This window comes from Chaetura pelagica, unplaced genomic scaffold, assembly GCF_000747805.2.
Source record: "Chaetura pelagica isolate M959 unplaced genomic scaffold, ChaPel_1.0 scaffold3, whole genome shotgun sequence".
Lineage (NCBI taxonomy): Eukaryota > Metazoa > Chordata > Aves > Apodiformes > Apodidae > Chaetura > Chaetura pelagica.
This window is the reverse complement of record NW_009952974.1, coordinates 10751537-10773569: the sequence shown is the minus strand read 5'-3', so window position 1 is coordinate 10773569 and position 22033 is coordinate 10751537. Positions and strand designations below refer to the sequence as shown.

Below are 22033 nucleotides of genomic sequence, written 5' to 3'. Positions count from 1 at the left end.
TATAACATTTAAAAATATGTTTATCTTGGGTATTACTTTGTCTTCTTTGGGACACAGTTTGTAAATCCTGGATGAAAAAGGAGAGCAAAAATATTTTACAGACACCCTTAATTTTATTTCTAGAGGTGATAAAATACTGCTGAGTGTTCCAACCTTGCTGTGAATTACAATTGCTGTGTTCAAGTTTTCACACATTTAAAATAAACTACTTCTAGTAAAGTATGACATTCTGCCTTCTCTCTCTTAATCCTACCAAGAAAATTGCAATAATTATAACAAAAATACCTACACTGAACTGTGTCCGGGGAAGCAATGAATTCTTCATCTGCTGTTTTTTCCATTACACTCCTGCTCTCATCCATCTGAATTTGCAAGTACAGTTTCAGGAGTGAGGTCTGGATTCACTATGGTGCACTTGAACAAACATCTTTCAACATGGAATCTCTGCAAAAAGCTAAATAATATCTGTAGAAGTAAAAAATTGCAAGGCAAAAACAAAAGAAATTGAGAATTAGTTTTGCCTAACTGTTGACATAAATGTTTTTGGGTATTTGCACAAACAATCACGTCTACTTCTAATGCAATTAACCACTGAACTGAATTTAAAATTATGCTAAAATAATGTCCCACAATTACTGCAGGTTTTTTTTCCCCAGATTGCTAACTGATCACATTACCTACCATTTAAAATATCAATCCAGGGTTTTAAAACTTTATGTTGGAGGAACGGCCACTGTGATTTGATAGGCAATTTCAAAACCAGCACTTTAAAACACAAAGATAGCAAAAATATCTGAAGCAGATCTAGAATCTATAAAGCTATGTTCTATCTTACTTTAAGTAACAACTTAAACAACTATTACTTAGAGCAGACTCAGCAGAAGCAACAGGGATAGACAGAAGAGATTTGAGCATGATGCTCTCCACTACTGAGAATCCCAAGAGTTAGAGAAGTTAGAGAATGGATATTCCCTTTTGTCCAGAAGTTCCCAAAAGAATACAAAATAAATAATATTTCAAAGACAGTACAAGTGAAAATACTGCTCCCATTGTGTCAGTTACATACACAAACAGCATGCCTATGAATACAGAATGGTGTGTTGTCTTCATTCACAAATAGGAAACATGGCAGTACACTATCAGAATGCTTCGATACTCCTAATTTTTTCTGATGCTGAGATATATGAAGAAACCGCATTCACAACTTATAATTTACTTCCAGTAGCAAACAGTTCATTCTGTTCGTGTCTAATGATTGAACTCAGGGATTAATGCTCCTCTGAGCAAGTGCCACCAGTAAGATACCCGTTTGTCCCATTGGCACCGCCGGTCCCATTAGTGCTGATGGTGCTGTGTGGGGCCTTTGAACGTGGTGCTGTTTCTTCCTCATCTGAGCTTGACTCAATGTCACTGCGGTCATCCTTTGCTACCTGTAGAATTTGAAAAAGAAGCAAGCAGTAGGTGATTGTAGGAAAAAAACTGAGCTTTTTGGTTCAAGCCAGGTTCAGAGAATTCAAACATTTTTCAGTTTGAGCTTTGAAGGCAATCTCAATTCTGGCACACCTCTCTGCCTTTGCCTGTCTGGACTCACTTCAAAGGACAGATGCCTGTCCCCACATATGCCATGTGCAAAGGCAGGATGGTAACTCTGCACTGGTGCACTGAAGGCAGTATGTCCAAGTGAGGGTACAGTGCTAAAGGTAAAGGGCTGTGCACGGACTAAAGGAACCAACAATCCAAGCTCCCAAGTTCAACTTAGCCCCCATTCCTCTGCCCTCCTCCTGCAAATTTATTTATTGTGATTCCTTTGGGATGCTTCTCTTTGATGTGATAACACAAAATATTCACCCTATCTTCCTGCCCTTCACCTCCCAAGTCATTCTCTAGAGGCCACAAGACTCCAGGGAACATTGCTATGGACTGGCAGTAGTGGACAAAAGTACTAGCTGAAGCATAACTCACCACAGCAGGTAATTCCAGTCTCTGATCTCAGGCAAGTGGTGAGAACAGGGCTTGAAACACTGAATGGAGTCCTTATCATAGGAACCACAAAACCACTTGAGCAGTTCAACTGCCTACACCATCATACCACTGAAAAGCTGTTTCAGAAACAAAATGACCTCAACGGCTCAGAATTTCCTTCTCATTTCCAGCTGACTTCCTTCTTGCCAGTTTTGTCACCCTTGTTTGCTCCCTTGAGTCTGCCCGTTGTTGGCTTCCTCATGTTTTTACTTGTTTTGGGTGCACCTGACTGAATGGGGTGAAGCAAAGTCACCTCAGGGATTCTGAAGTGCACTGCTCTCAAACATAGTGGTCATGTCTGGCCTTCAAAGAGCTCTACAAAGGAGAAATTATTCTGCTTGGGAACAGAGAAAAAAAGAAACACAGTTCCCATACACCTTCTAATACGAAAAGTTTGTAATGTCTATGTCTGGCAAGCCTGTAATTCTGACACCTGTGAAATTTGACTTCAGCCGAGGTTAGAAATAAGATTCCATACTTACACAGCTTCAATTACCAGATTACTTCAGTCTCTTTTGTATAAAGGCAATTTTACGTTTAAGCTTCTGGGGATACAGAAATACACTTAGAACTACACTTTTATCAGACGGAAGTGAATGGGGCCAGCACAGGGTACTGAGTGCTTGTGACTGACGTGAGGGCAGACCAGATGATTAAAAATTTCGGCTTCATCTTAAATTCTCTTAATATATTAGATTTGCTGCCAATTATTCTGTTAGGGTCCTGCTCCAAAGCCAAACAATCAAAAGAATATTGTATGCAGCCACTTCTGTTAGACATGTGATCCACTCCCTTTATTTTTAAAATGCAGCAACATACCAGGATCTTTGCACTTAAAACCCGGTATGATTGCAACACATCTTACTGTACTTATTTCTCTTTGCTCTCTCTTAACTCACTGGAGTAATTTCTACATAAGGAGTCATCTATCTAGGTTTATAAAACTCCTAAGCATAACAGAGATTAAGAAATAGACTATTAGGATTAGTTATAATTATATTGATAACAAATTGCCTTATCAGCTGAGCTATTAATTCCAAAGTTAGATACTAGAAAAACAATCAAACAATTATTAAGGATGAAGATCTATTTTAAGGCATCTGTATGTGTTGTGAAAACATTGCTTATTTTAGTGCAGAAATGGAAAGGGGTTGCAAGCGAGGAAGTTAAGAGTTGAAAGAAGAAAGAATCCTTTTATGTCTATGCATCTCTAACCTGGTCACTGTCTTACTGCGAGTATCTAACTCTGCTCTTGCACAATCTTTTCTTCTCTGCAATTGTTTGAACTACAAGGCAGAGGACTCAGACTCTCAAGTATGCTTCCCAATGGTGACAAAGCAGCTGCTTATCCTGCTGCTATGTATGTGCGAAAAAGTTTGTAACATAATAGCACCCAGATACTAGAAAAAGATGTGGGTTTGAATGCACAAAAAGTAAAAAAGGCCTTTAAATAAAGCCTTCATTTAAATACATATACACTAACAATGGATAAAAAGATCAAGCAGAAATTACAAATTTAAAAAAACCCCAAACATAAACACCAATATTGTGCAGAATAAATCTTTTGCATAGTAAATTTAAAGAAACTTACATGCAAGGGGTTCCACTTCCCAGCCTTCCAGTACAGCACAAGGGAAAGGATAAACAAGCAGAGTAAGAGAGAATAGGAAGCACTCTTTGAAGTCACTGGTGTAATTCAGACAGGACAGCTGAGGCTAATAATCACTACAAGCAGAGGAGACTGAAGTGTGGCTTCCAGGCAAAATATAGTTCACCAAATGTCATACAGAGCAAGCAGCAGATTCTGGGCTCCATCCTGTACAAGGTTGAGCTCTCCTGTACATTAATAGAAACCAGTTTTCTGCAGAACAATCCTATTCACATGAGGGGTAGTCACAAGCGTAAAACATCTACTCAAGCACTCTGTTCTTTAAGAGCAAAATGCACTGTATTCTACATGATCTGTAAGTGTGACTTCCATCACCCAAATGTGAGCACCATATCTGCATAAGCAAGTGTAATGGGGCTAGCATTTCTGTGAATTATCTCTCCCTGTCAAATATAACAGTGTCAGCTAGACACTAAATTTTATCCCAAATAGTCTTGCTGTACGAATCCTAGAAACAAAATAAAAGACCTTTGCAGAACCTCATTAATACCAAAACCCAAAAGAGGCTCTGATGTGTAACTTTGCCACTAGCAAAGACAACAGAATTTCAATTTGTATTATTACTATCACTACCAGCTGGGAAATGAGCACTTTGCTAACAACTACTATAAAGAAGAAAAACAGAACTGGCAGTCCCAAGAAAGCAGTTTGCTTCTTGGTTTTTTTAAATCCAATTTCCCTAATGCAGCACATCAGATTCTAAAAAAGAAACGTGGAAGGACATACAATTATTATCACTGTAAAGAGTATATTAACTTACTGGACATTTGTTAGAAGGAGTGGAAAACAGTTTCCATGAAAGGAAAGAAGGGTTCACATAAAACAACGTGTGTCTTCAATAACGTATTATGGATTAGAAAGAAAAAGTAACCAAGAAGTCAGTGACCTTGTATCGGTATTGAAAAAGTTAAAATCCTAAACATGAAACAGAACAGTGCTGTCTTACCTTGCCCTTTGCAATAGCTTTGTAGGCTGTCTTTATGATTAGGTAAGACCACAAACAGTGCAGAATTTGAAGAATCACAAGCAGTATGTTGAAGACCCACATGGCAGGAAAATTGCCCAGAGATTCATACAGTTCAAACAATGTTGTGTTTAATATCCTAGAAGAGAAAGGGACAGAAAAATTATATGACTTTCCTGAAGCCAGCAATATAAAATAAGCCCTTTTTAAATCAAGATGACAGGTACTTGATTAGATGGAATCCACATGGATAATAGGTTCTCAGATTACTAGTGACTTGGACTGAATCACATAGGCATCTCCAGAGAAAAACATCAAAATTTTAGTATTTGACCTCATCTTGCAAACACCACGTATGGAAAACAAAGATTCTCAGTGTGCATTTCTTCTGTCATTTTACAAAGCTGTCAGGTTTTGGTTGTCTCATATAACTCCTTCTCTGATCAATAACAAAGATTATGCATTTTTTTTTTTTAAATCAAGCATTTCCATCTCACCTGTCTCCAGTAGGGGTTTGGTGCCCCTGTACTAGCACATATGAGGACTGTTATATTCAAGTGCAGCCCACATGCAGTACCATGCTCTCCATACCATGTTACCAGACTGTGACAGTGAGCTGCAACCTCTCTAGACAACCTGTACCATGAGCTGGGCAATGCTCCCTAGGTAGTCCCATCTGAAGCCCTCTCCCCCACCCCAATCTCAAAGCCAATAGGCTTGTTTCAGTGTACAAAGCTATGGATGCCTTTGCTCCCTTGGTATCAGCAGTGCCAGTAATGGGCTCTGCAAAACTGAAAACAGTCTGAGACTATTCAGTTTATGTGAGATTTCAACAGCATGTAAAACAATGGCACTTGTCTGGCAGGATTCAGCGTCTTTCAGGCTTATCTAAGAATGAGAGGAGGCTTTGGCTGAGCGTCCCAACATAAACTCTTATTTAGTGGAAACCTCAGCACCAACCGGAATCCAAAGTAAAAATAATCAGTCAAGGGGCTTAACTGTGGATCTTGAACATTCTGGGTACCTGTGCTAACCACTAAGGTAGTGGGCAGCTCTGGTGTCCACTTTTTGCACACAACCCAATCTGCACACCACTTCAGTCCAAGCAAGAGTGAGGTTTAGCAGTTACATGAAGGACATGTGGACAGCAGGGTACTTAAGAGCAGCAAGGGGTGGATGTCAAGAAAATGTGGGCAGTTTTAGGCATTTGAACTAAGTTTTTGAGAATCAACATTTCAGATGCAGGCAGCAACAGTGATATTACAATATGACTTCTGAAGCTTTGTGAATACAGCACTAATGACTGCCCAACTACTCTGCCACAGCTGACTATTGCAACCTGGACCTTGTCAAACAGCCTGAGAGCAGAGAGTGGACAACAGAGATTAGAAACAATAGCATTTTTGGAAACAAATAATGATCTCTGAATGCATGTTACTTAGGGGTAAAAAAGATGGTAAGATGAGGATTTGTCAATCTCCACTCATTTTCCCTGCTGTGTAAAACTGCATTAAAAAAATCAATTCACTTCATGTTTTTGTTTTTTTTTTTTTTTTTTCTTCTTTTCTTTTTTTTTTTTTTTAATTAACTGTCGCCCGCCAGCCACTAGATGGCACATTTAATCAAGCAAAAGTCTGCACAGCTCTTGGGCTGCACCAACTTTGAATGCCGGCGATGTAACGGAGGTACTGTGAGGGCTTCAGAACAGCATAGGTCTCAACTGAAAAGGTAGGGATACTAGGCATAACTTTTTAATAAGGAATCACATTTGCCACAATCCTTTCCAACAATGTAAAAATCAGCTCAAGCAGTAAGAAGTATGTACAGACAGGAAATAGCCACAGTAAATAGCAATTATTCATGTATATGAACAGTATTGGTTGAAAATCAACCATTGATTTCTAATACACTGGCCTTACTACTGTAGGGCATTTCATAATAAGCTTTCTACCTTTTTATTTTTGCTGCCTTATACTAAACTGCACGTTTGCTTCATAATTTATTAAGAAGTGGATGTTTTATAACCTTGCTATACAGCTGTGTTTTTACACTGTCTTCTGTTTTATGGAGTGAGTATTAGAAAAACAAACTGTTTTCCAGTTTGCAAAAGCCCTGTCATACTATTTTGTCAGCTAAAACCTTTCAGTTTCAGCTTCGTGTAATTTGTTCTGCCAATGGTAGTTCTGCATGACACAGCAATACTCACTTTATAATTCAGGGGGATGCTCTCATGCATATCAAAACACAGCTGTAGTCAGCACTGTTTTATTTCACCAGAACTTATTTCAGTTCTAAACACTGTATCAAATTAAAACATGAAAATCAAGAACTCCTGTATATAAAACTAGAATTGTTTACATCCAACTCTTTTTTTCTTTTTTTTTTCCCTAAAATTTTATTTGTGCTAGAACTATAAATGCAGTTTCTACAGATTTCTGTTTATAGTTTCTTTCACTGGACCAAATTCAGCTCTGGGGACTTTCACAGCAGTCATGACAAAAAAGGAGCATTAGAGATGCAGATGGTCCATTTTCACAGAAGTCCAAAACATTAGGAAGACAGCAAGGCCAAAAATAGTGCTTCTGGTTCCAAAAGCTGTTTCACCATGCAAATGAGTTATCTACTGTGTATTAGATATGATAAATAAGGCTTCATTGAAAAAATCATAAAGTTAGCAGGCAGAATACAGAGATATATTCTACTTGTAGAGACTGATGAAAGGAGCAAGGTAAGAAAGGTTAGTCAACTTTCCACCAATTCCACTGCTGAAAGGACTAAATGGAAGCATTTTAACTGAATACACAAATAACAGGGCCCAGAAAAAGCAGCATGAGAATGGATTATATGAAGGAGAAAGTGCTTGTGGGAGGTATATGCAAATAAATCCTAGGTTCAAATATTCAAGGACACAATCAGGCACTTAAATCTGCAAACGTGCTTGCTGGCATTTTTCAAAGGTCTCCATTGGTTAAATCCCAGCTTTTCACAATGAACAGTGGAACACTTTGATTCTCGGCTATCTGACTTGAAACAGCTAGACTTGATTTCATAGGAAGAAATTGCTTTAAGCTGCAAGTGCTCTACCTCTCTGGAAACTTTGATTCACATTTCTCTGGTCTCTGCAATTTTCAACAAAATGCTAGCTTCTGCAAATAGGTTCTGTACTGTAGTAATTTCTTCTGAGGCCCTGAAAGATTTTGAGTGGGACAAAACAATACAAGCTCACAGAAGGTATTCTTCCCTCTTCTCTCATTAAATACATCCCAAGTGGAATTGCACACCTGGCTGCATGAAGCTCTCAGTCTAGCATTTTGAATTATGCAGCATGGCTGATGAAGGCAAATGAAAACAAATTCACCACTTCAGATCCAATCTGTGGTAGATCTTCAGGAATGCTGCCACAATATCTGAGCCACTGGAAGAGGTATCTCTGTAGTTACTGTACTACTGGTCTAATTGAACACTCAGAATACAATTAACACATTTTCAACAACAACTAAACAATCAGCTGCATCGCAACAACAATGACGCAGGTTTTTCCTCTACCATCTCTCTATCCAGCCAGCTAAGCAGTGCTCAGGAGGCCATCGGCAACAGGCCCATGTGCTGACTCAGGTAAGATTACACTCCCTCCCCTCAACTTAAAGGGCACAAGTCCAGGCTCCTGGATAGCAGTTACTGATTCTTGGCAAGTTGAACACTTGTATCAAGGATGGAATGAGAAAAGGGAGATGAAAAAAGAGGGATAGAGAGAGCAGTGGGTGGAAGAGTGAAATGCTTATTTACATTTTGTCTGAGAAACAGCAAAAACATGCTGAGTTTGTTTCTGAAAGGGTCCCAAAAGAAATAAAAGGAAGTGAGAAAGAAGGCCACGTGGAAAGAACAGGCATTCTTCCAGTCAGGTAGGAAATTAATGAATGGAGCACTGCAGGGTAATGGGCACTATTACCACATTCAATAGGAGCAGAACCTGTGCAGCTGAAATGAGTGCTACTGCACATTGCTGTAACTTCTGCAGCATGGACCAGTGACCAACACACTGCACGTGCAACATGCTGAGTGAAAAGGCAGGTTGTTACCACAGTGCAATAGTCACAAGTCTCAAAGTATAACCAAGGACAGCAACACACAATACCAGCTTGTCTAAACAGTTCAGAAAGAATGTCTTTATCTCCTTTACAAGTGTGTATTAGACAACAACATTCTATACTGCATCATAACCAGCTGCACTTGGACATCCTTCAATACTGCATTCATTACAGAGCAAATAGATAATTACATCTAGGTGGACATTCATTAAACTCAGATCCTATTCAGTGCAAGTAATCCAACAACACTACTGCCAGCAGTCCTTCAAAGGTTGCTTTTATGTTTGTTTTTTTCCTGTTAAAAAATAAACAATTGTACTTACTTCTGCCTCAAAACATAGTAGTTTATTCTCCATTACACATGGTAAAAAGTGACCAGAACCAGAGAACAAAGATAGTCCTAAACTCAATGTCAGGCTTGATGGAGATCTTACCCAACTTTTTACCTGGAAAGGGTATGAGATGATATGCAAAGCACTCATTAAATTCAAGAAAATTTGGTCTATAGCACTTGCATGTCCTTGAGCCCTTGAGCTGCAGTACAGCTAAATATTTAATTACAGCAAATCCAGTAATCCAGCACATAAAGAGCTGTACTGCCAACTTCTTTCTCTTTTGAGTTTCAGCTCAGCCAGCTGCTGTTACGACTATGTCTATATCACTGTTCTGCTCTGAAGACATGCTTCTTGGTTCTTTCTGAGTGGAAGAACAAGCTGGTTTCCCTTTCCAGATCCTGCTGTCTTCTAGGTTTACAGTTCCCCCCAGTAGCATTTATGCTACTAACCAGTGCATGGCAAATATGAGGGGAGCAGGAGACACCCACTGTTAACTGAGGAGTCAGAAGAACCAGTCATCCACACAGCACTAATGAAAGAGTGAAGGCAGGACAGGAGAGGGAGAGAGATTATCTTTCAACAGCATCTCAGATTGATTCCTCGGATATTTTGGTTGGTGACGCTCATATCCTCTTCTTTTTGACAACAAGGTGATGGAAGATCTTCAGAAGATGGAGCAACAGAAGGGATTTAAACTCTTAAGTCAGTATTCAGAGCAACACCAAATCCATATGCTTCCATTTTATCAGAGCTCAGAATCACGTGATGTTCTGCTCCTCCATACCAGCCCCATATTGAAAGGATTTTCTGACATGGTGCTAATACAGGTTTAGTTGCTGTAGAGATTGGTGGCTCCTGTTCTAATACTAACTGGGAGCAGTATCTCTGCAGAAATCACAGACCTGCCACTGGAACTGTGGGGTTCTTTTCAAGCCCTGCATAGATCAATAGGATTTCAAATTACTTAACTAAAAGCACGGAAGAGTCAGGAAATTATTCATATTTGATGTACTGTAAAAGAGACTATTCTGATCAAGCTGTCACTGCTCCGGGTTCAGCTGTGCTGTTCTCTTTACTCAATTCCTTCTCATCAACAGTTACTGCCCATTAACAGATTTTGCAGCCACTGGCATGAATAATTTCCACTCTTGAGGACAGAAAAAAACCCAACAGGAATACAAGGTCAGAGACACCTTCACAATCCAAGCTCAAAGCTCAGGAGAGTCAACAGGCATTAGGATATGGAGAGAATTCAAATTTCCTAGCAGAATGTAATTATACTCAGCAAAATGTTCTATCAGTAATGTGTTCTGGCAAAATACTTGTGTAAAGGCCTGTGATCATAACAGGCACAGAAAAACTATCTTATGCTAAGAATGACACTTCCAAATCTGAAAATCCCCAGGCACACGTAAAACTTTCACATAAGCAACAGAGAACACATTTCAAAATCCATTTGCCTAGAGATCATGTTAGTCTCCAAAAAGGGAAGACTTTTGTTGTAAAGTATATAGGTGGCCAATCTTTGCAAAACAGGGTATCAGAAAACAAAAAAGCATTCCCTAGGCCTCTTTATGTTAACTAAAAATAATTGCAGTACTTCAGCTCAGGGAATATTTTTTCTTCTTTCTTTCGGAGCAAACACTGACACACTGCCTTGTGTTTAGGTATTTGCCATGGCAGACATTTTGGGAGAATACGATTACCCAAACTTTGTGTAAATGCAGGACTAAACTAGTTGAATAGCCCACAAAACATCACAGAACAGCTGCATCCAGTTCTTTGCTAGGTATCCAATGTCTTTCAGGTGGCTTACATGCCAACAATAGGAGTACTACACTTCCATCTAGTCCTGAGAACACGTCCCTAGAGTAATGTAATAATTTTGAAATTCATAACAATCCTGCAGTTTAACAGTGTCATGGCAAAGTGTTTCAAGTATTATACTCATAATACTCAAGTATTATGGTCCAGTTGTAGAAGAAATGGCAAAAGATATGGATGGGGAGGTAAAAAGAAACAACACCAAAATCCCAATCAACTATACCTTTGCCCTACAAGCATTGTAAGAGTTTCCTCCATACCAAAGTCTGTGAAATCAGCTTGAAACAGATTTCAGTGTAATCCAATTTTCTTAATAATTACTTCTCCTTTCATAGCTATTATAGGTCAAACTGCCATCGTGCAACACTGATGAAACCAACAGAATGTGCTCACTTACACATCTGCTGGGTTTTTCCCAAAGTGTTTAGTCACAATGACCTCCCCCTAGCTGAGCACTAATGAGACTCTAGCTGCATCATGGCATGGTTGTTGATCATGGTGTTCAAAAGCCATTTACTATCTCAAGGTGGTAAGATAACCATCATACTCCCATGCTTTTGTACAGCTATGATTTTTATGTCCCACATGCATCAGCCAATCACACAGAACAAGTAGTGTTGTTTTGCTTTCAACTCTACAGCACTACAAAATATGCTCCACCGATAGAAAACACTGGTGCTACAGATAGAGCCTCTAAAAGACAAGAGACTGAGAAGAAGCAGAATGCACATGCTACACTACCTACAGCCACGTAAACTCTGTGGTGCTACCAAACCAGCAGAGCTCTCCCCTCCACAGAATGGGCAATGCTTAAGATACACTTTGGAGCAAATTTTCCTCACGTACTTCTCTTCTAGAAAGAAAACAGTCAAACTTGAAATTCCCATGGGCAACCTCTTTTTTTCTCCCCTCCTTCCTGTAAGTGATGCAACTTTAAAGAAGACATGGAGAACTTCAGCTGACTACAAAGCAGCTTATACAGGAAGCTGACTGTTGAGCCCGGAGCAACCCTCCATTCAGCCTTGTCAGGCCATCCATACTCTCCAGTCACTATGCCTTGCTAAGCTGACTTCAAAGTGGCCAACACGTCTGGCCATAAGAAAAACACCAATTCTGTTTCCCTTCTCCTGTGACTTTAACACCAGAATAATTCTAAACAAAACATGTGCCACAGCAATGTTTTCTGTCCTGTTTTCAGTCAGAGCACAGGTTTTAGAAAGGATATATTTCATAATAAAAGGAGGACAGTGAGAACACTGACTGAACAGCCTATCCTTGACAACAGAAAGCAGTATTACAGCCAAAGGGTACAGCCTGTAGAAACTAAAAATGAGGATTTGAATAATCTTTGGAAGTCTGATGAAATCCTTTTTCATATAATTTTTTCCTGTTGTGATCACATGAAAATCTTAAAAATGGAAGTACTGAGCAAATCACATTTTTTGTTATTTACACTGCAAACCCGCAATGGTGAATGACATATCTGTAACCTTTCTATTTCTTATAGCTTCCCCGCAAATAGCTGCATCAGTATTAAGCTGGCACTCCAAAGAGTTCAGCTTTGCTTCATGCAGCACCCAGAGCCCTGAGTTCACAAGCGCTGCACACAATTTTAGCAAATAAAATAACAGCCATTAGGAAGGACAGTATCAGATGTTTCCCTGCTTCCTCACCTTTTGACAGCTATACTTACCTGCAACACTTTCCTGAAATCCACCATGTTCTACTTCTCATACAATAAAATTGATTATAAAAATAACTAAGAGTAGTGAAAACCAGCTGCATTCTAGTATTAGTCAGAGAAACCTGGAAGAACCTGAATTTATCCTGCTTCGTGCCTTTACCTGGTAAACAACAGCCTAGCTTTCCTGGGAGCCTCTTGCTTCTTTCAAACCCAAAAGTTACACCTTTACCTGCAGTTACCTTAAACTAGCTTTTAAAATTATGAACAGGTTTAGTAACCTTCTATCTCTCTCCACATCAATCACCTTTCTTCCACTGAAGAGTACAGGGACACTGTCCAGTCATGCAGGACTGGGATCAGGAAAGCCAAGGCTCGGTTGGAGGTGAACTTGGTAAGGGATGAGGAGAAAACAAAAAGGGCTTCTACAGGTGTATCAACCAGAAAAGGAAGGTTAAAGAAAGCATCCCCCCCCCCGATGACCAAGGATGGCAAACTAGTAACAAGAGGTGAGGAAAAGGCTGAGGTTATCCATGACATGACAGGCTGAAGGAGTTGGGGTTGTTCAGCCTGAAGAAGACTCCCGGCAGACCTTATAGTGACCTTTCAATACCTGAAGGGGGCCTACAAGAAGGCCCCATGGAGCTTCCTTTCCTACGTATTGAAAGAAAAACAAAACAACAGCAAAAAGCAAATAATTTCTTTATCAACAGAGAGAAGACAATGTCCATGTAACTACTGCAACAACAAGCACTTCAGTCCTGGGGAAGAGGAACTGCAAGGCTCATTGAAATCAAGGCAGCCTTGAGGTGACTGCTTTGCCCAGCCTGATGAGACTAGCTCACGTAGTTTATATAAATTGTTTTGAGATTACTTTCATTCTCTCTACAATCCTGTATCTCCTGAGAAGGCACCAGTTCCCCCTGACTCAGGGAGAGTTATGTTTTTTCTTGCAATTTTGTAGAACAGTGATTATGCGCAAGTGGGAGAATTTCACAAGCAGAATGTCTTGTCAGTGAAAATAGCAGCTTTACTCCTACATTCACTTAGCAGCAGGAGGCAGAAAGTGTCCTGGGGTTTTTGAATTATTGCTGAAATGAACTCCAGATGCCTGCAGAAAGACTGCTAAATATATACTTAATTGCCAGTTTCTTTGTCTTGGCCCTGCTGCTAAACAACCTTCCATCAACAGCATTTGATACATCCTGAATTCTTTATTAGCACCTTTATGCAGAATTAAATGGCACCTGTGCAAAGCCAGAGCACAACAGCACGACAGTGCTTCATCAGCAGGGTCTCTGGAAGCCTGTCTTGACTATTTGTCTTCTTGTGTGGGGGATGCTTACTTATAAATTACAGCCTTCCTTTTACATTACATGCACACCAATTTTATACCTCTCAGTTCTTATGCTAGAAAAATATGCATATTTATGTTATATTAATCAGGCACCAAATTGTGCTATTTTGAATATTCAGCAAAGAAGAGCAAAACTGCTTCCTGGCCTGCTGCCACTCCAGTGACTCATCTTTACTAATGTGCAAGCTGCTTCACAGAGAAAAAGGATTTTGGAGACATAAGCTCATATGTCCCATGCTTCATCCCTGCTAACCCTGACTCCCACACACAATATCCACAGTACAGATGAGAACTATGAAACTGCCTCTGGGCTCTGTAATTATAGTTGCATGTTAGGGCAACCATTAGGAGTACATACATCAAGGCTTTTGTCTGGAAATAAGATGGTCTTAAAAATCAAAGATCATATACACCACAGCGGACCATTTCCATATTCAAATAAATAAATGTATTCTTTCATTGATTAAGGGAGAGCAGAGGCAGAGGGATGGCCAGTGTCACCGCTCCACCTGTGACACAGGAGTACACAGCACTCTGTTGGCTGCTGCATTCCTGTAAAATATGCTTCCTCTGCCTTCATTGACTTCAAGAGTCCATGCTGATCTTTCCATCCCAGCAGCAAATCTCGCTCACAGCTGTAACTTGCTGCCCTCATTAGCCCAATATTCAGTACCAAGGAAGCCAACATCAACAACAGAGGCTACTCAGGAGACCTCTTCCCTTTTCTTCTTCCCCAGATCTATAAGCTTAGCTTTTTACCCTGCTTTCAGGACACTGACCCAGTACTGACCTACAGAGCAGGTTTCAGACAAGGTTCAGTCTAAAGTGGCATGGAAGTGCTGCTGTCACCTAACAGATGGCCACATTCAGAACAAAATGCCACAGCTATAAAGCAGGGCTCAAGTTTTGACACTTGCTAGATTACTTATCATTGTGCTGGTAATCTCTTCTGAGACACTGCCAGTCAGAAAGTGTGAGGTGTGTTCTAGGGACACTTACACAGACTTCAGCAATATGATGCCTGATTCCCTCTAGCCACATCAATCTTTAATTTATAACTTTCCTAGTCCTAGCAAAGGCTTCTTGCACAGCATGACACTTGGCCACAAACACTTCAAAGAAATTGTTCTAGGCAGCATGAACCTCCAATTTCTGAGCTTCAGTTCCAGTTACAAACAGACTGTTATTTTTAACACTTCAGGCTGAAAGTGTGGACTTCCCAAAAATTTAATTACCATAGTAGGGATGTAAAGGATGGGAAAATCTTGACCTTGGTGATATTCAGATGTCTCTAAAAGAAAAAGCATATCGGGCAGCTGCTTCTAGTTAAATGTGTGAAGACTAATGACTTCCTTCAAATTTGTGCACCCTGGACAAGATTAACCTGCTCTTTCTTGACTACTCAGCAAGGCAAACATGTAGCTGTGATCTCGTAAAGTTTGTGTTTGAATAACAAAAAAATTGAAGTCAGCAGTTCCTTCTTCACCATTTCAGACAATATAGTGAGGTTTAAATGCTTGAGTCACAGTAGAATGCACAACGCAACTCAGAATCACAAAGTAGCTGAAGTTGGAAGAGCCTTCCCCTTTGTGTACCCATCCAGTCACCTCCTGAGTCTCCAGTGGCAGAACTGCAGTGGTGAAATTGGGTCCTACCTCCATTTCTCAGTACAAAACAGAAAGCAACTGGCAGGTGAAATCCTTTGGGCAGGAGTGTCATAATTTTTCCTACCTGAGATCATGAAAGTGGAAAAACTAGCTTACTTTGTTTACAAATATTCAGTGAATAGCCAAGTTAGGTTCAAGGAAGGATCGAGGAAAGGAAAGCAAAGCCATTTAAGAAACAGATGATTACTCCTTGGAAAAGATAACAAGTATTTTTTACACATGCAGTTTGTGTGTCTATCCATTTTCTCATTTTGTCACAGTCCTTCACCAATTCACTGCACAGCAGGGACTAGACATTATCACATTATCTTCAGAGTCATTAAATGCTAAATGAGACCTCTACGTTGTACTGTTAAACAGAGCTGATGACACAGCTCCCTAAGGGCACCTTGGTCTTACCCTGCTTGCATTAACAAAACCCCAAAGATATATCATTATAGAGGATTTGAAAGGGAACTGTGGCAGAGATGTTGATATTGCAATCTGTAAATCCACTGCATAAATAAGTAGCTTTCTGGTAATCTCTCTAAAAAGGGTAACACTTCTGGCATTCTTGGTGCTTCCCAAAACCAAAACTGTCACTGTTATCTCCTGATGCAATGATACACCCCTCTTGCTCTCACAGGGATATAGAGATTTGGGTTAGTTCAGTTCATATGAGAGAAATGGATATGGTTCACATGGATCCAGAACACAAAAGAGTAAAGCCAACACCTTCTTCCAGCCTTCCTTATACATAGGGCACCGTTCCAGAGAAACTTGAATCTAACATCTATGTTCTGTTTGTGTGAATGTATGTACGTGTACCTAGAAGAGAGAGTGTGTGCACATGCAAGCAGCAGCCTTTTTCTGGGAAGAGGTGAGATTACAGTAACTACCTTACAGGTAGCTTCCACAGGACCCCAATTCAAAGCAGGGGTGGAAAAGGAGTAGCCTGCAGTATTGCAGTCTGCATGGCAATAACATCCTTACCTGACTTTAATGGGCTAGACTCTCCATATCTCACTGTGTTTTTCTTTAAGCTGAACATGTTCATAAAGTATGCACTGAAAGCTAATGAGAAGATTCTAGCTTCGAGCTTAGCCTCTGGACATTGTCTTCAGGGACATTGTCTTCAGGGACTAATACTTTGTTACTCCTTTAACTTCTTGTCAACACAGGCAACCAACTGCTAACTTGAAGCTATGTGGTCTCCAACCCAATTCTATGTTAAAATCAGCAGAAGCTCCATATGTTTCTTGTCTAGCATGCAGCAAACACAATGGCACTCTAGCAAATAGGCAATTTCAGCACCTGGTTATGCCTGAAACTGGGTGCTTTGGGAAACAGAGTAACATCAACGAATCATGCTCAATTACAACACAGGCATTTCCAGTCTTGTTTGATGCTCAGCATTTGAGGAAAATGATACACTTACTCACCATAATGGATATATGCCAAGCCTACTGACAATGAAGACAATGGCAAATGTAAGGAACAGAAGGTCACTCAGTTTTTGACACTTGCAATAGTTTGCCATTTTGGCAGCCTGTAAAAGAAAGAAATTTCTGTTTACTTCTGTGAGGACAACTGAGTTCTCTTGTACTGTGAATAATCTTTTAGAAGAAATAAATTTTTTATGAAATTGCTAACATTTTCATTGGGTTACCTCACAGAGACCTTGTAACTCCTCTCCATCATGCAGGTCGAAAATGTCTGGTTGGAAAAAACCCCAGACTGCCTAAAACTGGAGTACATCTCTCTTGTCTTCATTTGCCATTAAATTTCCTTTTGTAAACCTAAAATTTCAGATTCAAAATCTATTTAAAACCTTTTACTTATCCCCATTGTGTTTACACTGTCTTCGTCCCCAACCTCTTTACCTACCTGTCTTTCACCTTTCCAGTATGCTCCACTTTCATTCTCAACAACTATCTTCCACCTCCCCCACATTCTCTGACCTTCTAGTGTTACTACACATTAACTTTGTCTCAAATCCTCTATTGTGCTCCATATCCTACGTTCTGCTACAGCATCTCTTCTTCTTTTCTGGCCTATACAGAACAGTTTCTACCTCTAAGGTTATACTCCACCCCTTCAAATCTTTTTCCAAGTCTTTCTTTCCTTCTCTTTGCAATTTTTGCTTTCCAACTTGTTGCCCTGTGCCTATTTTTACATGCTTCTTTTATTTGTCTTCATGCAGTCTTGATTCCTCCTCAGTGAAGAAGTCGTCTAATTACTCTTCACTTGGAGGACACATTAAAACTCTGGTCTTCCCTGAAGTTTCTTTGCCCTCTTGCCCCTGTAGAAAACAGCATGTACAAGCAAGCTTGTTTTAAGACTGCTTTCACAGTGTTCAATTGTGTAAGCAGCTACTTATTTTAAAACATCTGCTTCAAGACAGGGAAAGCCTTTCTTTATGCTTTCTGCCAAATGTATCCAAAGAGTCACTGCACAATGAAGTAAATTAAGAGCCTGATTTAGCATTCACTTAAACACTGGAAACCCTTTCAAAGCCCCTTCTGAGGGGGCCTGTATCCAGCTCCCATATTGAGATGATGCTTACTTTTGCAGACTTCCCAGAGGGCTAAGAGGGAGCAAAATTACCAGAACTATGTGTATAAAATCCTATTCTGAATGCAGAATTCAATGCAGAGAATTGTCTAAAATGGTGAGAGACATTGCATTCTGGCTGATTTTTTTGTAGGAACACGCTGAACCTCAAAGTGTTCAATGCTCCTGTCAGACAATCTGGATGCCAAAACAACCTGCACTCTTGGATATTACATAACTTCTGGCATGTTTGCACTCAAAATATAAAGTATATCCTCACTAAAAGGAAACAAGGAAAGCCACCAGTGTTGCAAAGGAAACATAAACCTTCTGATTCAGCCCTATATTCTATAATGGACACAGATGAGTTTCCTAGCAGTTTGTACTCACAATCTGGTTTAAGGAAAAGCGAACATTTTGGTGCCAACATGCACATCAGACGAGTTACTAACACCTTGCATTTCAGATGGTTGAAAGTTCAGATAGGAATTTTGGATAGATTTCCATGGTGGCAATCTAAAAAAGCTGGTTTCACCCTCAGTGGAGCTGATATTGCTATAGCAACTTACAGTAGTATAATGCCATTTCTCAGAAACAGCACAGCTGTTGGGTCATCAGTTCTCAAATAACACATCTATGAATTATACTGATAAGGAAGGACTATAAAAAAATGGAAAGTGCATGTTGGATGGAATTGGGCCACAATACAAGACAATTTTCAAAGCTTAACAACCATGACTCCAACTGAATAACACAGCTCTTCCAGATACTCTTGCTAGTTTGTTCAAATCCATTTATTTTACAGCACAGCCATCTGCCTTGGTCTCAAGTGTCCATCCCCTGCTCTTTCAGAAAAGTGTGTTAGGAGATACCTTAGAAGATACACGAGCCTCATACACCAGAAGCACACTATATATAGTCTCACACAGTGAGACTATATTCTTGCATAACAGGACTCCTGCAACTACTTCAGTAAAAAATAATTTCTGGCAAAATAGTTATTAATCCTGATTTGATTTTGATGGAGAGCTCACAGAGAACCTGATCTCAGTATCACCCAGAGCTGTCTAAACACTGATGCAGATACAGGATGACATCTCTAAACTGTCACTACAGAAGTTACAGACCATCTTAATATAAAATAATTGCAATCATCTCTTCTTCTTCGAAGCCTGTTTAATACTGGCACCTGAATGTGGAAGCACAAAAACCTGGAAAATTCTGCAGATCAAGAGGTCAGCTCATTGCCCATGCACAGAACACCCACTAAGTTGTCCAGCACCCTGGGTCCAGCAGAGCACAGCAGAATCAAACTGTGACACTTCCAGTTCTTTTGGAGACAGGAATTTTGCCCCACACATCAGTTCAGGAGGCTCAAGAACCAGGAGCTTCTATGCCACACAGTCTTTTCTTTCCAGATTTTGAAACTTTGAGCTTTTGATTTAAAATCTGTGTATAACCCTCCCTGGCATGCAATGCATTACCAGTCTCTGCTCTGTACAAACAACTTAGCAAGGGATAAAACAGTCTAAAGTCACAAACATGCACTTCTACAAGTGTAATATATTTCAGCAAGGAAATACACTATATTAATCACTGTTGCCATCTTGAACTGGCCTCTTTGGTTAAGAAATGTTTATTCTGAACAGCAAATACATTCTATCTACTGACAAGCTAGCTCTCAGAATAGTGAATACAATGTACAGACACTGATGATAAACATATCATCTCACCTCTAGAACAACATCAGCCACATCGTGGAGACAAAAGGTCAAGGTTCCCACTCGTGTCAAATTGGTTACATATGAGAAGCTTATCAGGGTGACTGCTACAATGTGATGTGTAAACATGATGCCAAAATCCTAGAGCAGCAAGAAGCAGAGAAAAAAAACCCAAAAAACAATGAACCAAACAGTAAGATTCAGTATTCTTATACAAAAATGGATGGTTATTTTTTAAACTAATAATTATGGTTACGTTACATAAAGAACCTGCTACGTAAGTGCATTAAATACCCTGCTATGTATATTTCACTTAGACTGAATAAAATAATCATTGTATGTTAAAGAAACTGAAAAGATTATTGAAAGCTAGGCAGTATCTACACTTCTCAGTTTACAGTAATTTAACCTAATGAAGTGAATATTTGCAGCTGAAGTTACTTTAAAAAGTCTTATGTACATACAAATCAAATTACACCATATTTCTTATACACCAAGCAACATATAATATGCAAAGTAACACACTGTTCACATGATTTCAAACAGCTACAATGAACAGGAAACATTTCATCACACTACAAGTTATCGACAGTCACCTGCCAAGCACAACCAAGAGCTTTCACAGAGCTAAGAATCACAGCTCCTTTTTTGGTGTGTTTTTCATGAGGCTGCTTTGTCTTCACACTGTAACAGGGTCAGAAAAGTCTTCAAATGAGCTGGTGCAGTTCCTCCTACTCAGATCTAATCTGCTACTTCATAACTAGCTGATGCAGGTTCTCTGCTCTAGAGATCAGTAACTTGTGAATTATTTGGCCAGCAGGTAACTTGCTATTGCAAAATACTAGGAGCATGAAGCTTCTGTAACATCACATATCCAGACACAGGCCACAGAGCAGGAAAAGCAGAGAGAATGACCATGTGCCTGGCCTGGACTCCCAGGCATCTGTTTACTGAGAGAACAGGACCTGCAGAGATGAGACTTTCTGCAAGACACCAAATCAGTCAAAAAGGAGTCTTGCTGGAGCTTGCTGAACTACCCTCACAGCTTTCAGAAAGTGGTATCAAAACCACTTTCCCCAAAACCAAAGATCCCAGGCATGATTTGACTTGGGAGTTTCTCCATGCACTGGGTGCACAGTTACTACCACAGCTCTCAGCAGACCTTGTGGCTCTCAGGTAGGGCTGTCTGAAGAGAGAGATCCAGGGAGGCAGCATGGGGCTTTCTGGAAGCTTTTGTGGGCCAGTCCTATTGAGCTGTGCTAGTCTTCAGCTAAGCAGCCTGTAGCGGAGAAACCAAAACTGAAACCTTGCAGTCTTTAGAGAGATAGAAACTGATTTGCAGAGACTGAAGGACAGGAAGGTGCTGGTGAGCTCCCACTAACACAGGGTCCGCTCCAGAAAAGCACCAGCTACAGCTGCCAACTGCCTTGTCTCTCCCACACTGGGAAGAGTAACAGCCCAGTGTCGTTGTACCTCTCTTTGGGAACGCAGCAGGCACCACTGCTTTCAAGCATGTGCAATGCCACTGCCTCTCAGTACCAGCACTTGGCTTCACTGCAATGCACACCCAGAGGCTGTGGAAAAACACACAGCTTGAGCAGTCTGCCTAACTGAACAGGGACAGGACCTCCTGCCAGAACTGTATCCTAGGTTGGTATGCACCCAGCATTTTTCAGCTTGGTTATTTGATACCCAGCACTGCAGAGCACAATCAAATACATTCAGCAGTTACCTCAAGCCATTCAGTTTAAATTAATTTTCTTAAAGCAGACTGAATGAAAACAAAATTAAAGGCTGTTTCCCTTTCTAATAGTCTTAAGGGAAAGGAAAAGTATGGCATCTTAGTCATTTCAGTAACTACAAATCCACACATGGGGGACATTTCACCATACCATAGTCAAAATAGCAAAGAACCTACCTTATCTCAGGATTAGAAGCAAGCCACTAGCATTGTCATATGGCCATACTGCAGCCCAGCTCTTTACCTGCTTCAACTGCAAATGCTATGGCATTGTTCCTCATCTTCCTTCTAACAGCAATTATGTTAGCATAAATGCAGTTCAAAAGGGGGAAGAAGCCAAGTAGAAAATTCTCATCTGTTTTTATAGCTGACACATCCATGTTATACAAAGATAAGATTTACGGTCCCTCTTGGGAACTCTTTAAGGCATTC

At 40.1% G+C, this 22033-nt stretch overlaps 1 protein-coding gene across 1 annotated transcript in view; it reads right to left on the bottom strand.

Moving 5' to 3' along the window:
* Positions 1-1268: 1268 nt before the first annotated feature.
* Positions 1269-22033, bottom strand: part of CERS6 (ceramide synthase 6) — a 102833-nt gene continuing 82068 nt past the window's right edge. Inside the window, exons 9-12 of the mRNA XM_009996296.1 lie at positions 19873-20001; positions 17029-17135; positions 4638-4794; positions 1269-1430 (exon numbers count right to left, since the gene is read on the bottom strand). Coding sequence (XP_009994598.1) covers positions 1269-1430; positions 4638-4794; positions 17029-17135; positions 19873-20001 — 555 coding nt within the window. The remainder of the gene's footprint in view (positions 1431-4637; positions 4795-17028; positions 17136-19872; positions 20002-22033) is intronic.